Below are 17,220 nucleotides of genomic sequence, written 5' to 3'. Positions count from 1 at the left end.
CCTAGCCGTTACAATTAAAAACAATTAGGTGTTTAGCCTGCACTTGCGTGTTCAATATTTTTACAAAAAATTGTAAATAAATATATTATCAATTCAAAAATTCTTAGAAATAAATTATTTTATACTTTTGAAATATTAAATAACTAATTAAATTTTAAATTTTTGATATAAGATAAAGTTTTTATTTTTATAAATATTTTTGTTCTGTAAAATAAAATTGAAAAATTCATATATTCATAAAACTATATACATAGATTTATATTTATTTCTAAAATATTATGATGTAAAATATTTTTGAATAACATAATGAGAAAATGACACAAAGAACACTAAACCAAGTTTTCCTCCCCAAACTAGCACTCAGGATCAGAAGTCACAAAAATAGGTTTCATTAAAGGGGCAATTTACCCTTATGCCCTCTTCTTTAACTAATTTAAAAAACAAATTTGAAATCAATTGTCGCCGTCCTCGTTTCATCGCTTCTTCTTCTCCTCATCGCTGTCTTTCGTCGTCGTCTCTCCGTCGTCGTCGTCGTCGTCGTCTCTCTGTCGTCGTCTTCGCCTCTCCGTTGATCCGTCGTCGTCGTCTCTCCGTTTATTTATCGTCGTCGTCGTTTCTCAATTGATCTGTCGTTTCTACGTCTATTCATCTCATTCTCTCTCTCGTGTGTCTGATTTGATTAAGGTTTGAATCATTTCATTTTGTTATACATTATCTAGGTTTTGTTATATATTATTCATTTGTTGATGAATTGAAGTTGATTTTGTAGAACAATGGAAGTTTTGTGCATCTGTGGACAATGGATCTCAAAAGAATCTCTCCAGTGGGAGTTTCTTGTTGATTTGAAGAGGAATGCATCAATCATTTCCATAGAAGAAGATCTACTGTATGAAGATTTGATGAAGATTGTCTCTGAAGATTTTAGTGTTAAAGAGGAAGAAATCAGTTTGAGTTATGGTTTTTCATTGGATATGAAATGTATTATTGAAAGTTTCCCCCCACTCTCGATAGGTAATACTCGTCAGCTCAGAACTTTCATTTCCAAGACTAGAGCATTTGATGGAACCTGTCGTTTGTGTGTTAAGGTTTGTATGATTTTTTTCTTACTTAGACTTTTCAGGATATGCTTCATAACCAAGTATTATGCCTTACAGAACTACTTGACTTTTGCAGGTTAGTACTGATCCAGCTAGCTGTAACACTCAAGCTTCTGATACATTTGCTTCTACTGTTCCATTGAATGCCAATCCAGCGATTCTTTCTACTGTGCAGAGTGAAAAACAGGTACATTGTCCTTAATTCTCTTTTTCTGTTTGTGTTTGCATGATATGCTTCATAATCAAGTATTATGCCTTACAGAACTACTTGACTTTTGTAGAGTCTTCTATATGAAGGTGTTTCTACAATTCCTCTGAATGCTCTTCCAGATTTTAGTACTGATTCAGCTAGCTGTAACATTCAAGCTTCTGATACATTTGCTTCTACTGTTCCATTGAATGCCAATCCAGTGATTCTTTCTACTGTGCAGAGTGAAAAACAGGTACATTGTCCCTAATTCCCTTTTTCTGTTTGTGTTTGCATGATATGCTTCATAATCAAGTATTATGCCTTACAGAACTACTTGACTTTTGCAGAGTCTTCTATATGAAGGTGTTTCTACAGTTCCTCTGAATGCTCTTCCGGATTTTAGCCCTGTCCATATTGGACTTTCACCAAACACGAGAGTAGCTGGCGATATTAAGGTGAATAGCTATTTTAAGACAAAGAGAGAGTTGATGTTGAGGATGAAGAAATGGGCTTTAGAGTGGAAGTTTGAGTACAAGACTGTCTCTTCTAACAAGTCAAGAGTGCTTTTGAGTTGTGTTGATGAAAATTGCACGTGGAGGATGCGTGCTATCAAGCTACCTGTTTCAGATTTTTTCGTTGTTAAAAAGTATGTTCATGAGCATACATGCGATACAACACACAGGAAAGCCAACCACAGACAAGCATCTGCAAAGTTGTTGGGTTCTTTGATTTCCAGCAATTATGGAGAAAAAAAGGAAGGTCTCAAACCGAAACAGATCATTGAACAGGTCAGGATGCTGCATGGTGTTCACATCAATTACAAACAAGCTTGGAGAGTGAGAGAAGAAGCTCAGATTTTGGTTAGAGGGACTCCTGAAGACAGCTATTACAATTTGTCTAGGTGGTTGTATAAAATCACAGAAACAAACCCTGGTTCCTTGACTTATCAACATGTTGATGCTGCAGGAAAGTTCAAGTATGCATTTGTGGCTTTTGGTCCATCGATAAGGGGATTCTCATTGATGAGGAGAGTTATTGCAGTAGATGGTACATTTCTGAAGGGAAAATTCAATGGGACTTTATTGGCAGCTTGTGCTCAAGATGGGAATTATCATCTATATCCTCTCGCCTTTGCAGTGGTTGACGCAGAAAACGGCGCCTCTTGGAAATGGTTCTTTAGAGGTTTGAGCCAGAAGATCCCGGACGCTTCGGATCTTGTTTTTGTATCAGACAGGGCTAACTCCATTTCTTCAGCGTTGGAGGATGTATATCCCTTATCTCACCATGGAATTTGCAGGATCCATCTGCTCCGCAACATCACTCCTACATATGCGAAGACTGGGTTGCTACCTCTGGTGGAAAGCGCTGCTGATGCCTATACGTGTCACGAGTTCTGGTTAATCTTCAAGGACATAAAGGATAAATGTCCTGAATTGGCTAAGTATCTGGAAGAGTCTGATTTTAGGAAGTGGGCACGAAGCTATGCGCCTGCGAACAGGTATAATATCATGACTACCAACATTGCAGAGTCTCTCAATTCTATGTTGAGGATGCCTCGTGAGTTGCCCATTATCTCTCTCCTTGAAACTATCAGATTGACGATGACCACTTGGTTTTTTGAGCGACGCGAAGCGGCTGCGAAACATAAGCACCTGGTTACTCCAAAAGTTGTGCAGAAATTGGTATCTAGGTTAGGGGCCGCAATGTTGTTGAATGTGTATCAAGTTGATCGAAGCGAGTTTGAGGTGAAGAATGAAACAATGAAGTTTGTTGTTGACTTGGAGAAGCGGCATTGCACATGTAATGTTTTCGACATTGACAAGATCCCCTGCATCCATGCCATCGCTGCTGCTAAGCATATCAAGAGAGATGAAAACCGTTTTGTTGATGCTTCTCACTTGACAGAAACGTGGGCTAAAGCTTATGCTGAAAGCATACATCCTGGTGGAGAGTTGTCAACGTCCACCTATCCAGAGAATATTGATGAACTGTCTTGCCCACCTCCAGCTACCAAAAAGAAAAGTGGACGCCCTCCTACAAAGAGAAAGAGATCCGTTGGCGAGTTTGGGGTTCCTGGATCTAAATCTCAGTCCCACAAGTGCAGCAGATGTGGCACAGGAGGGCACAACAAGATCACATGCCAGAGGCCTATAGGATGAAGTTCTACATTTTTACATTTTTATCGATTATTATTTGGATGTTGGCTATTTGATGGTTACATGATATGCACAAGACCATATACATTTTTTCTTTTGGAACCCTATCCTGAATAAGTATGATTTCTTCCAACTTTTGTAATATACAACATTATCTTTTGATCTCATTTCAATTCTTAATTTAAACTTCTTTGCTAGAAAAAAACACAGTAATATTCAACTATTCTGGAATCCCATCCAGAAATACCGACTTCCTTTCCAAGGTTTATAATACAACATTTTCTGTTAAGAATAATTATGTGGAAAAGTGTAACAGATGATTCTCCTCGGTCTAGCGGCTAAAACACCTATCTGTCGAAATTGTAACGCTTGACTCGACCCGGGTTCGATTCCCCTACTAATCAGAGTTTTTTAAAAAAATTTAAGTTGAATAAAAATAAAAGAAATATATTACTTTACTTACAACATGTAATGACTGAAATTAACTTGGCCTAGTGGCTACTACACCTTAATTCCCTCTTTCCTCCTAGTCATCTTCAGGTTCGAATCCTATGAGATGTGTATATATATTTTTTTTTCCTCCAAAATTTGCAAATCACATTATCAAATTTTCCAAATGTGTAGATATTAATCCTTAGTTTTGATCTCATTTCATTTTTTTCTAGTTTAAGAAAGAAGCACACTAATATTCATGTATATTATTCATGCATACTCTGGAAGCCCATCCTGAACTATCAAAGATCTTTCCAATGTATTATACTATAAATTGTATGGCTAAATTCAATTATGTGGAAGCAACTAACAGATGATTCTCCTCAGCCTAGCGGCTAAACCACGAAACCTATGATACCGAAACATTTGTTCGACCCGGGTTTGACTCTCCTACGAGTAATGGTTGATTTTTTTTTTTTTGTTCAAACATATATCTCAGGAATCGAAGAGTCTCTTCCAAACGACATCATGTAACTCAGTAACCGAAGAGTTTCTTTTCGTCAAGATTGGCTGTTATATGATTGGTTATTTCAGTAACTGACTTCAATAATCGAAGAGTTCCACAATAATCAAGAGTTTATTTTAACTGACTTCAATAATCGAAGAGTTCCTTTTAGTTCTATAAATATAAGGGACGATATCAGACCTTTTATTCACTCACTTCATTTCGTCTGATTTATCCTTTTGCAATACAAGTTAGTTTTCGATTTTTCTCATTTTCCATTCAATTCATGAACTTTTTTCTATTTCTATTTTATCGTAACATCTTAGTTTCGATTTTGTTGCAGGACAAAGTTTCAATGGAAGGAAGTTCAAAGAAGATGATGAAGCGTCCCATAGAGGAGGTTTACGGATGTGATGCCGCCGAAGGTTTCAATAAGGGGAAGAAGGAAACTGTGGTACATTACAGGGTTCTTCTTCGTTTGTCCAACGAATACAGGCTATCTGAGAATGATTGGAATCTGGCATCCAGCAAAGCAAATTCAATTGCTGTCCAAATCGAGTTGCTTGAAGATATTATCAAAGCTGATGGAAAATTTGATTTAACTGCTGAGTTGGAGAAACTCAAAGAAGAGCACTCGGAAGCGGAAGGAATGCTTGCTGATGTGAAGGTCAAAGTCCCTGATTGGGATAAACTTGGCGAAAGTTGGCTGTGTCATGAGTAATTTCATGTTATCATCTTCTCTTTTTATGTTTTTAAGGACCACATTATGTTTGATTTTCAGTTTTTATTTTAAATGAATAAGTAGTTTTGTTTCTCTTGTGTTGTTTCTTCAATTAACAACCTAAATAAAAAACTTGTTCAATGTTTTTCACTATTTTGTAATGGTTTGGCCTAGTGTTCTTGTAACTTGGTTATCTGATTTGCTTATTTATTTTTGGAAAGCCATCCTGAATACATAAAATGATATCCAGATTATATAAATCTATCGTCTGTGAATAAATAAGTTCACATTTACTCTGTTATCGAATATCCACCGTAGCCTAGTGGCAAGCCCTTCTACTCTTAGTGTACCCTTATCACACAATAAGCCGTGTTCGATCCCCATTGTGTATACTCACATTTTTTCTGTTTTTAATTAAATATTCAAAAGTTATTTTCGTTTTATTATAGCTTTTGGCAAGTATAACACCATTGGTACAACGGCTGCACACTTTGATTCATCTTTCGAGAGTTCACGAGTTCAATCAACATCAGATCACATTCTTTTTCATTTTTTTTTTGTAAACTTTAAAGGAATTTGTTTTTGGAAAGCCATCCTGAATACATAAAATGATATCCAGATTATATAAATCTATCGTCTGTGAATAAATAAGTTCACATTTACTCTGTTATCGAATATCCACCGTAGCCTAGTGGCAAGCCCTTCTACTCTTAGTGTACCCTTATCACACAATAAGCCGTGTTCGATCCCCGTTGTGTATACTCACATTTTTTTCTGTTTTTAATTAAATATTCAAAAGTTATTTTCGTTTTATTATAGCTTTTGGCAAGTATAACACCCTTGGTACAACGGCTGCACACTTTGATTCATCTTTCGAGAGTTCACGAGTTCAATCAACATCAGATCACATTCTTTTTCATTTTTTTTTTGTAAACTTTAAAGGAATTTGTTTTTGGAAAGCCATCCTGAATACATAAAATGATATCCAGATTATATAAATCTATCGTCTGTGAATAAATAAGTTCACATTTACTCTGTTATCGAATATCCACCATAGCCTAGTGGCAAGCCCTTCTACTCTTAGTGTACCCTTATCACACAATAAGCCGTGTTCGATCCCCGTTGTGTATACTTACACTTTTTTCTGTTTTTAATTAAATATTCAAAAGTTATTTTCGTTTTATTATAGCTTTTGGCAAGTATAACACCCTTGGCACAATGACTGCACACTTTGATTCATCTTTCGAGAGTTCACGAGTTCAATCAACATCGGATCACATTCTTTTTCATTTTTTTTGTAAACTTTAAAGGAATTTGCTAGGCTTTGGTGCATTTTGCTTTCTCACTCTTTTTCTGGAAACCCATCCTAAAAGTACCATAAGCATTTGACAATTCATCAATACATCCTAAAAATTTTTCAATAACAATCTAAATGAAAAAAACGTTAGGGATAATTCATTACAAACTTAAACTTAAACGTTAGGGATAATTAATATCAAAGTAGAAAAACAGAGTAGAAAACAGAACAAATATGACATTTTCACTTCCTTTGACCTTCCTGGAAATCTTTATCCATACACTGGTCGAAGATCTCACAACATAGCTTGCTTCGTAAGTCCATCGCAGTTTCATCATTTATATTAGCCATGCTCTTCAATCCCAGTGACCTGCATTCCAGCATCTTCACAACAAAAATACCACAGTTGTATGGAAATTTTGTCTTTGGAAGCCCTTCTGCAAACTTAACTTCAAATGGACTGATATCTTCGAAATTAACCTCTTCACCAAGAAGTTCCATCTTTATGGCACTAATCAACACTGTCATAAATACCCAAAATTATACAATAAATCAATCACCAACAGACAACAAAATGAATATGTAAAAATGCATCACAAGCACAAGCAGCAAGTGACAAACTTTTATTTTCTAAATTAGCTAAAATTCTTTTTTCAGGATACGCATACTTTCACAATCCTATCCATTATCAATGTAACAATATAAATTAAACTGATTTTTCTACACTGAATGATAAAATTAATAAATCACAAAGAGTTTTTACCTGCCAGTTCTTGGATTTGATTAAGAGCACGTTTGATATTTGCTTTTGGAAGACCACAATGGAAGAGTGTGATTGTGTTGTCCATCAATTGTATCTCCACCCCAATATAGTGATAGCTCAACTTATCTTCAATGACACCATATATAACATCAACATCTTCCAGCCATACCTTCTTTGGATGTATTAAACCTTTCACAAGTTCGCCTACACAGCCCTCCAATAACGTTTGTTTTTTCTTATGTGGCTTCCTGACAGATTCATAAGCGTACCCAACCACTTCTAAGAATTTGACTGGTACAAAGCATGCTGCTGGAAGATTGTTGTTGCGGAACCAAGCACCTTGCTCAACCCTCTTACAATTTAGCATTTCAAATGCAACATTTATGTGCTGCCAATGTAACAATATAGTTAGAAACTTCATATAGAACTGCTATAACATGGACATCTAGCATAGCTCAACTCAACCTCTTCCTAAACATATGACACAATCAAATAGAAGACAGAACAGAGTGTTGATTACCTCTTTGTTGAGATTGTTTTCTGCATCGTCCATTTTTTGAAAGAACTCTTTTTCAATTTCTTTTCCATTGATATAAAACGGTCTCTAGTTGATAAAATTAACTAGTATCAGTCAAAATTTTTACAAAATAAATTAGGAATATTTATGCAAGGACAAAAAGTTGCTTACACACGATATTGCCCCGTAGATCCATCCAGTGTGCAAGCCTTGAAAACCAAGGAAATTCAGGTGTCATAAATGGATCAATTGGAAGGATTACCTCAGGTGTTACAGGTATAGGAGGGTTTCTAGGTCGTATTGGCCTCTTCTCTTTTCGCTGTAGAAAAGGAAGCAAATCTACTGGCTGAGCATTTGCTTTCTTCTTCTTACCAACATCAGGCTTCCCCTTTAATTAAAAATAAAGACAAAAATTCAGGATCGTTTTTATCTTTATACTTGAATGCCTTCCTAATATGAAGTAAAAATATTTTTTATACCTTTTTTGCATGATCGTCTTGACTTGGTTTCACACTCTTACCCTGCTTTACTTCCATCTGTGAAACAAAACCGATATATCAAACTATTGACCTGAACTTCAATTCAAGTGGATCTTATTCATTTTTATTACCTCTTTTGCCATTTTCCCAACACCATCTTCTGATGGACCAGCTGCTTCATTTTTCTTACAAGCGACAGCCTTCGCCTTCCCCTTTTTGAATGACAAAAATTCAGATACATTTATATCTTAATTCCTAGTATGATGTATAAATATTTCATACCTTTTTATCACCATCTCCTTCACTTGGATTCACACTCTGCGTCTGCTCTTCTTCCATCTGAAAATCAATACCGAGATATTAAACAAATGACATTATTTTTCAATTCAAGTGATCCAAGGCATTTGTTTTACCTTTTTTGTCATCTCCCAAACACCATCTACCCATTTTCTTGGTTTTCGCATCTCAGAATGGTTGAAGTAAATTTGTTCAGTAGAATTGTTCAAAGAGACAAAACACGAGCCATCAAACAAAATGACTTTAACTTTTCCAGCGCACCAGGCACCATTGTCGAACGCCTCCACGTCCTGCATTAGCTCATAACTTTTCTTCGCTCCAGGTCTCTCAGGTGGTGGTTGAGGACGTATTCTGTCAATTGATACACGTGTCTCAACACTCCTTTTCCTCTTCTTTTCGTCCAGAGACGGGACGGAGTACTCAACTTTCACCATCTCAACCCCATCAACCAAATATGTTGCCAACACATTTCCTGGATACCATTTATGACAAGTATTGTCATCTTGTGATGAAATCTCCACATTTGCTCCGATCTCAAAGGGATTTTGAACTCTGCTTTCTACATCATGTGATGGTTTAGATTCAAGGATATCCAGTCATTTTGATAGTTGCTGTATATTTATTAAAGGTTTTAATGAAAGTAATACCTTATTTTGCTCTGTTAAAAGATTTCTGCGAGCTCGGGTATTTGGCTGTGTGTCGGAAATGTTTGGTGAAATGATCTCATTCATAAGCTCGTGAGTCTCCTGAATTCAGGAATGGTTGAATGAACACGTACAAGGGCTTCCAAAAATTACTTGAAAAGTCCAATTTTTTAAAGAAGGTACCTGCTGCGTCTGAATTGGAGTAAGGACTGGAGTCTCAATATTCTGTTGAGCTATTGGAGAACCAGGTGTCTCTTTCGTGATCTCATTCATAGGCTCTCGTGTATCCTGAAGTCAGGAATGGGATTATGAACACGTACAAGAACTTCCAAAAATTAATTTAAGTACAACCAAATTCATAATTTTATAAATACCAACAGTTTTCAAAATTATACTTGCCTCATTGTTAAGTTGTTCATCTGCTTGATCTGCATTGGCTTCACCTTGTCTGGAAGCCGTCTCATGAAATGGAGTTGTGTCAGTCTGTGCAAGTACAACAAAAATTAGGAAGGCAATCCTAAATATGTATAACATCTTCTAAAATTACTTGACAACTCAAAAAAAAAACTGAATCAAGAACTAGATAAACATTAATTTTAATTTCCGAAAAAAAAGTTACCTCATTGTTTGGAGTTTCATATGAAGTAACTCTTTGTAGTTTCTCTAGTTTTGTCACACGTTCTTTAATCTGTTTCCTGTCTTTTTCAATCAAACACAAACGATCGTTCATGATCCTTAAATTATCTCCCACCATCTCGATGATTCTGTTGATCTTTGATTCCAAAGACTCCTCCTGATACGAAGAAGAAGCTTGACTCATCCCTCCATTCCCAAACAGTAAAGATGCTCTTCTTATTTGTTCATTAGCACCGTATAGGTCTACTGACATGTTTCGCCAATCTCTAATTTTAAACTTATAACCTCTCTTGGATAAATCGGCCATGTCATCCAGATCTTTATTACCTTCGTCTTCCATGCAAACATCAGCTTCTGGATCATTAGAAATAGGAGGTAGGATGCATGTGACCTTAAGCTGAAACCATAAAAATAATTAGCTTTTAAATGGAGAATCATAAGGCAAAACAGAAACAAGAAAAAAATAATGTAAAAACTTACATGATCTTTGATTTCAATTAGGAGAACATCTATCAGCTGTGGAGAAGCTATTTGAAGGTACTTCTCACACAAAAATATTGGGGTAGACGGTTGAACGCTCAGAATAGGAACAACTTGACTGAATGCATACTGTAGCAAAGGTACTGACTCAAGTATCCATATAAGAAATGCCATAGGGAATCCTTGCAAATCATAATTGTTTTTGTCGAGGCTTTTGTCGACAGCTCTCTGAAGTGATTTTAACAGCAAATTATAAGCTGTTCTCCCCCATGGGTATGTCATCAAGACATCCATATCCTGCGCTATTTTCACATAATCCAAAGTAAAAGTTGTGCCACCGTCGAGAAGGCTCTTCTGTAGTAGTATGCTCTCAATCAGGAGGAGCATTGCAAGGCAGAATCTCTCATCAGAAGCATCTTCTCTTGTGTTTCTGAGCTGCTTCTCCACGTCCTTTACTGTATGAGTACGCCCTTTTAGGAAGTCCCACTTAAATTTCTCGGTTTCCTCTCGTGGTTCTCTTGCTTCACCACTACATTTCAAACCAGTCACCATGTGGAATTCTCTTATAGAGAACCTCATTGGCTGAGCACCAAAATGGAACCATGTTTCGTGTCTCTTCACTGTCTTGATGCTTTTGGTGAGAACTGCGTGCACTATCTTAGCTGATAATTTCAAAGACCTCTCTCCAAGCTTGATCACCGGTCCCAAAAACGTCCCTCTCACTACAAGAAAACATCAATTTTACAACTGCAACAATGGTTACAAGATAGTTGCAAATATCGAAAATGTAACTATTTTGCAACTACTAGATGTAGTTAAAAAAACTTCGTCGCAAAAACAATTAGTTGCAAATTAGTTGCAAAAGAGAAACTACGGTGAAACTACGTAATCAGTAGTAAACTAGCGACATATTTGTAACTATCGTCGTAGTTGGACAAAATTTAAGACTACTTTTTTTCGTTACGCATTAGTCTTGAAAAAGTAGTTGCTAATTAGTCTCAATTCTAATTTGGTTATAAGTTAGTTGCTAATATTAGTGACTACAATATTTATATATAGTTACAAATTAGTCACAAGTATTTATGATTATATATCAACAAATTATTTATATTTTTAACAAATTAATGGTTGATAAATTATTAGTTTGAATCCCCTAAATTATAAAAGATAATTAATAATTTTAAAAAGTTTCAGAATCAAAATTTAATATTAATTTAAATATAATTAAAAGGTCAAATTACAAAGATAAATACACATATATATACACAAATACACCATCAACATCTCGGCCTCCCACCAGCTTCTCCACCGGCTCCAGTTGCACGGCCCACGACGACTCGGAGTTCCATCTGAAGCGACAACTTGGAGTGGTTCCAACTGGAGCCACGACTCGATCTGGTCGTGGAGCCACCGGTGTTGGTCTAATACATACAGCATCTACCATTCCTCCGATTCGTTAGACCACCTCCATCTCTGGCGCGTCTGCTCTGTCAGACCACCACTTCTTCTTCCCGTCTTATAGCTGCTCCTTTTTCTCAGATCTGTAAACAAAACAAAAATCAATTAGACTAGCATAAGGAGATGAAGAGAAATAAGACTAAGAGAAATGGACGAGGAAAAAAAAGATAAATAAAAGAATGCGACAAGGTTTCAAGAAGAAGATGAAGAGAATGAAAAAGGTTCGATGTGTGAAACTGACAAAGGAGAAAGCACATAAGAGGAAGAAAAAAAGAATCTGATTAAATTGTGGCCGTTAGATTTATTAATATCAACGGCCGTTAGAATGACAAAAGCCAATCCTTGCCTTTTTGATTTGACCACTCAGAAGCAAGCTTTCAAATTTTATCAACCAAATTATGCTACTAAAGTGCAACTACCTTAAAGCAAATGGTTGCAAAATAGTGGCTAACAATACCCTAAACCTTAAATATCTTTTGATTGCTTTTAAAAACTAATATATCTAAAGAATACATATGATTATATATTAAATAAAGAGAATATAAAATCATTAATGTAGAACAATCTAATTGAAAAAATTTCAACCTAAATCCAAATCATTACACATGAATGTTACATTTAGGCAACATATGTTTTGTGAATATGTGCATATATCCAGATTATATCAATTGTTCTATTTTATACAAGATAAAATTTTTTTTTTGAGTGTCTTCTGTTATTTAATAAAGATTCATAGTAAAATATTTAGATAATAATAATTTTGGCTAATTAATAGTAAAACACATTTTATTGCAGTGGCAAACTAGTGACAACATTTGCTATTACTTGTGACTAATTTGCAACTTTATTGTGTGTTTACAGTTTCAAATTAGTAGCTAATGATACCCTAAACTCTATATATCATTTTTATTGTATATGTAAATAAGGACTAATTTGCAACTACTAGTGGAAATAGTGAAAATTTTATCCCAAATCCCAAAGTAACTTATAATCATCTTATAGAATGGTCTAGCTTCAAAATAATTTATCTATATACAAGATATATACTAAGATATGAGACATTAATTAAAATGATTGTTAAGTTTATTAATTTACAATCAAAATTCAAAAGATACACCTAAAATTAATACAATGTGTTAGTTGTGTGATTATATCCTTTTTTTTAAATGACTCAAATTTATTCAAGATATAGTTAATTTTTTTGTTTATTAGTTTATTAACTAGTGGTTCATAGTAAAATATTAAAGCATATGAATAATTAAACTTACAAGTTGCACAAAAAAGAAGAATAATTAAACTTATATAATTGTAAGAAATGATACTATATTTGCTACTACATTGCAACTACGACACATTTATAAAAGTTGCAAAAAAGTTACAAATAATTGTATTAACCTTGCAATTAAATTGACAAGTGCCAAAATAGTGGCAAAACTTTATCCTAAACCTCAAAATACATTTACCTCAATTACATGGTTTAGATAATTGTATGAAAATTACATGTTTAGATACACGTATTATTTGAAGTATTATACATAATTGTTTTTATAATAAATGTATGAAAATTTGCAACTAATTTGTGACTTGTTTGCTTTTAACTAAACAAAGTAGTCTCATAATTGTTACAAAGCTACGGCTACCATTTTGCAACTACGAGATTTACATTATTGTGGGACTAATTTTATAACTACAATTTTGCAACTACGAGATTTACATTATTGTGGGACTAATTTATAACTACAGTTTTGCAATTACATATGTAGTTGTAATTTGGTCATAAAAAATGCTACTTTCTTGTAACTACGCGGACTAGTTACGAAAACGTCACAAATATGTTTCAAAAGAGCGACGTTAATACCATCTTCTGTTACGGTTGCATATTTGCAACTAATATATGACTTCTTTTTTCTAGTTGAAAAATAGTTGCAAATTAGTTTGAAATTAGTCACACATTTTTGCAACTACCATTTGTGGTTGCAAGAGAAGTCTCAAAATTGATGTTTTCTTGTAGTGTCTTATTCTGTTGAACTCATCATTTCCTAGAATTTCCTTAACAGTTTTGATATAAGCAACTATCGAGTGTTGGTTTATCGATATCGTCTTCTCTGGCTCTGATCCAATCGGATACCTCAGCTCAGGCAGTGCTAGTCTTAATGGTAATGGATCTCCCATCTTGTTTCTATCCTGCGTAAACAAGAAAAATTTTATTTGTCTAAATTAATTAAAATCCAATTTTCAGGAAGGGTTTCCTGAAACAATACAAATCCTTCCTGAAGTCTATACACATGTTTTCACATGAACTAGAATTCTACCAATCATATTAGGTTAAAACGAGCAAGTCTATACACAAGCAAAAACCAGGAGACCAATCTCTCAGAAAGAAAACACACATAAGGTTGAATCTGCAACATACCTTAAAGAGATAGAGCTCTAGAAATGGTTTTTCTCGGAGAATAGAGAGAGCTCGCGTAAAAGATCGAGAGAGAGAGAGAGTTCTGGAGATGGGTTTTCGTCGGAGATCGAGAGATATGGAGATGTGAGAGAGATTCGAGAGGCGGAGACGAGTGAGATTCGAGAAGTTTGAAACGGCGAGAGTGTTGAGACGGCAAGAGTTTTGTCTTTTTTCAATCGAAATGTATTGTTTTGGAAACCTATCCTATATTAATTGGTTTAAGTATGCTTATGTAATATTCTTTAACAGATGATTCTCCTCAGACCAGCGGTTAAACCAAGGCGTTTCATAACTCAAAAGTCTCTCTATCCCCGGGTTCGATATGTGGTGTATTCAAAATCAATTTTAATTTTTTTTTGTGTTACAGTTTGGAGTTAAATAAAATTAAATGTAATCCATTAACAGATGATTCTTCTTGGCCTAGTGGCTAAACTCCAACACTATCCAAATACGCAAACTCTCTCCCTCTGGGTTCGATCCTTTGTGGTTCTAAATTTGTGTTGTCTGTAAACATCACAATTTTAAGCTTACCATATACATGTCCAATCCTTAGTATATAATCTCATTTCATTCTTTTTTACATTTGAAACACTTAACTTTTTTTCTGGAAACCCATCCAGAAACATTATTTTAACCTTCCAAGATATATGATACCCAAAAAAAATACTTGATATCCTTCCAATCTTTCTTATGTAACCAGACGCCAACAACATAACAAAATAAACAGTCATAACTAAAACCGAGTCTTAACTAAAACAAAAAATGTTTTCATGCATCATTCTCATTTCCCAAAGCTCTCATCCACAAATTGGTTGAAGATCTCACAAGACAAGGTTCTCCTTAGCTCCAATGCATTGTCATCATTAATCTTTGTCATGTCTCCTATCTTCAATGACTGGCACTCCAGAATCTTGACAAGAAATATCCCACAGTTGAAAGGATGTTTTGTCTTGGGTAAACCTTGTGCCTCCTCAATCTCAAATGGAATCATCTTCACTTTATCTACCTCATCACCAGAAGATTCCACCAGCAGATTAGAAATCAACACTGTCATATTTAAAAATCAATATCAAGATAGAATCAGTTGAATATTTCAAACCAAGAAACAGTTGAATACATCAAATACAAATTGTTTATACATACCTGCCAACTTTTTCACTTGAGGAATATCAATGCTGTTGCTTTCCTTTTGAAAATAATCATATACTGTGATTCTTTTCTTCTTCAAATGAATTTCCATCCCAATCCAGACATTGCTTTTTTTTTCCAAGAGTAATCCCATACACAACATTAACATCTTCTCCCCATGTCTTCTCTGGATATACCTTCCCTCTCACAGTATCTTTAAATAAATCGTTGAAAATCTTTTTACCTTTGACCTTTTCTTTCTTGTAAGCCAAATCATCAGAGAGCAAGCAATGCAAGAACTCCATAGGTAGGAAGCACGCCTTTGGAATCTTGTAGTTGTGGAACCAAGGAGCATTCTCATTTCTTCTGCAATTTAGCATTGCAAAGGCTCCATCAATGTGCTGCAAAAAAAAGGCAAACATTATCTAATTTGTTACTATATAATTCCTGAAACTAAACAAATCCTTCCTGAATTTTTTTTAAAAAAAAAGCTCAAGGCAAGAACATATGTAAACAAATTACCTCTTTCTTAAGGTCCTTTTTTGCATTTTCCATGCTTTGAAAGAAAGATTTCCTTATCTTATTATCATTGATTGATAGGGACCTGCAGTCGATTAAAGATTCAAAGGAATTACCAAACCTCTTATACATAAATATAAGAATATATAGACAAGGACAGAAACATGCTTACGTTTCATGCATGCCGGGCTTTAATGTCATCCAATTTTGAAGCCTTGAAAGCTTATGTTCCGCAGGAGTTGAAAACGGATCAACTGCAGGTATAATCTCAGGTATTACAGTTAAAGCCGGATTTCTGTCAGACTTGAATGGAGTTTTTGTGTCTCTAGATCGTTTAGGCACCCTCTCGCTCCTTCTTAGGAAAACATTATCCATTCCTGAATTTTGTGATGAGGCAGCAGCTTTCCTTTTCTTATCAGGCTTCACCTTTAATCAAACAATAGACACCAAGCAAAATATTATCAAATTTGTTGCAATCGGAATTTCTGGAAACCATTCCTGAAACTAAAATGTATGTATATCAAACAATTCACGTGAAGTATAATTCTAGTTATGATTTACCTTATCTGCCATCTTCCAGACTCCATCTTTCCATTCTCTATGAATTCGCAAATCTGAATGTTTGAATAGAATAGTTTCCGTAGAAGTATAGAGACACACCGAGTATGTGTTATCACCAACTACCATGCTAATTTGTCCGCTGCTCCAGCCATTGTTGTAAAAGGCTTCTACCTTATCCATCATCTCAAAGGATTTTTGGTCACTAGTTGGTGTTGCAGGACGTATTTTGTCAGCCGTGATAGTATCCTGAAGTTTCTGAAGTCTATGTTGGTCTGTGAAGAGTGTCGTGTACTCAACTGTCAGCTCCTCTAGTCCTTCACACAGTTTAAGATCAACAACCTTTCCTGGATACCATATTTCGTCATCAGTAGACAAAATCTCAACCTCTGCGCCTATTTGAAAGTGAGCTAGAAGCCTGCTTACTTCAACCTATTAAAAATGAAGATTCAGTAACATCAGCGGTTTTAAATTGTTAGAATAATAATTAAAGATCAAATATACTCGATGCATACCTCGTTTGTTTCTGAAAAATCTATAGCACTTGTCTGAAGATGCTCTGTTTGCAGAGTAATAGGCGGCATCTTCGAAACATCTGTGGAAACTAGCTCAGTAGTAGGTTCTGTAGTATCCTTGAGATTTTCTTCTGCTTGATTCTGCTCTGATGGTGTCTCATCGGATTGATCTCCCTCACTTGTCTGAAGGTGCTGTGTTTGCGGAGTAAGAGGCTGTGTCTTCGAAACATCTGTGGAAACTAGCTCAGTAGTAGGTTCTGTAGTATCCTTGAGATATTCTTCTGCTTGATTCTTTCTGCTTGATTGTGTATGCTCTCCTTCACTTGTAGAAAAATATTGGGTCGCAGTTTCTGTCTCACTCTATAAGACAAAAGTA

The 17,220-nt window shown here is 35.2% G+C and overlaps 3 protein-coding genes across 3 annotated transcripts; 1 reads left to right on the top strand and 2 right to left on the bottom strand.

Moving 5' to 3' along the window:
- The first annotated feature begins 162 nt into the window (after positions 1-162).
- On the top strand, positions 163-5,197 carry LOC106378584. Its single transcript, XM_048740937.1, has 2 exons — positions 163-1,085; positions 1,174-5,197. Exon 2 carries the CDS (start codon positions 1,776-1,778, stop codon positions 3,444-3,446), a length of 1,671 nt encoding a protein of 556 aa, XP_048596894.1. The 5' UTR covers positions 163-1,085; positions 1,174-1,775; the 3' UTR covers positions 3,447-5,197.
- Positions 5,198-6,501: 1,304 nt separating this feature from the next.
- On the bottom strand, positions 6,502-7,856 carry LOC111201350. Its single transcript, XM_048740938.1, has 3 exons — positions 7,682-7,856; positions 7,162-7,549; positions 6,502-6,919 (listed from the first exon to the last, which is right to left on the bottom strand). The coding sequence occupies exons 1-3, from the start codon at positions 7,712-7,714 to the stop codon at positions 6,642-6,644; spliced, it is 699 nt and encodes a 232-aa protein (XP_048596895.1). The 5' UTR covers positions 7,715-7,856; the 3' UTR covers positions 6,502-6,641.
- LOC125578169 (DUF724 domain-containing protein 2-like) lies at positions 7,824-12,114 on the bottom strand. The gene is made up of 5 exons (XM_048740503.1): positions 8,571-12,114; positions 8,440-8,496; positions 8,289-8,369; positions 8,158-8,214; positions 7,824-8,066 (listed from the first exon to the last, which is right to left on the bottom strand). Exons 1-5 carry the CDS (start codon positions 8,886-8,888, stop codon positions 7,824-7,826), a joined length of 756 nt encoding a protein of 251 aa, XP_048596460.1. The 5' UTR covers positions 8,889-12,114.
- Positions 12,115-17,220: the final 5,106 nt, after the last annotated feature.

The sequence above is a fragment of the Brassica napus genome, chromosome A9, assembly GCF_020379485.1.
Source record: "Brassica napus cultivar Da-Ae chromosome A9, Da-Ae, whole genome shotgun sequence".
NCBI classification, from domain to species: domain Eukaryota; kingdom Viridiplantae; phylum Streptophyta; class Magnoliopsida; order Brassicales; family Brassicaceae; genus Brassica; species Brassica napus.
Note: the sequence above shows the minus strand (reverse complement) of the source record. Positions and strands in the feature narration are given on the sequence as shown.

What these genes read in the sequence shown, in the direction of transcription:
- LOC125578169 (XM_048740503.1), bottom strand. Translation starts at nt 8,888, where the DNA reads ATGGTGAAAGTTGAGTACTCCGTCCCGTCTCTGGACGAAAAGAAGAGG. An exon ending in TTTGGGAGATGACAAAAAAG is followed by an intron (nt 8,497 to 8,570) that starts GTAAAACAAATG and finishes ATTGATTTTCAG; the next exon opens with ATGGAAGAAGAGCAGACGCA. An exon ending in AAGACGATCATGCAAAAAAG is followed by an intron (nt 8,067 to 8,157) that starts GTATAAAAAATA and finishes TTTTAATTAAAG; the next exon opens with GGGAAGCCTGATGTTGGTAA.
- LOC111201350 (XM_048740938.1), bottom strand. Translation starts at nt 7,714, where the DNA reads ATGGACGATGCAGAAAACAATCTCAACAAAGAG. An exon ending in AAAACAATCTCAACAAAGAG is followed by an intron (nt 7,550 to 7,681) that starts GTAATCAACACT and finishes TTACATTGGCAG; the next exon opens with CACATAAATGTTGCATTTGA. An exon ending in TCAAATCCAAGAACTGGCAG is followed by an intron (nt 6,920 to 7,161) that starts GTAAAAACTCTT and finishes TATTTATGACAG; the next exon opens with TGTTGATTAGTGCCATAAAG.
- LOC106378584 (XM_048740937.1), top strand. Translation starts at nt 1,776, where the DNA reads ATGTTGAGGATGAAGAAATGGGCTTTAGAGTGGAAGTTTGAGTACAAG.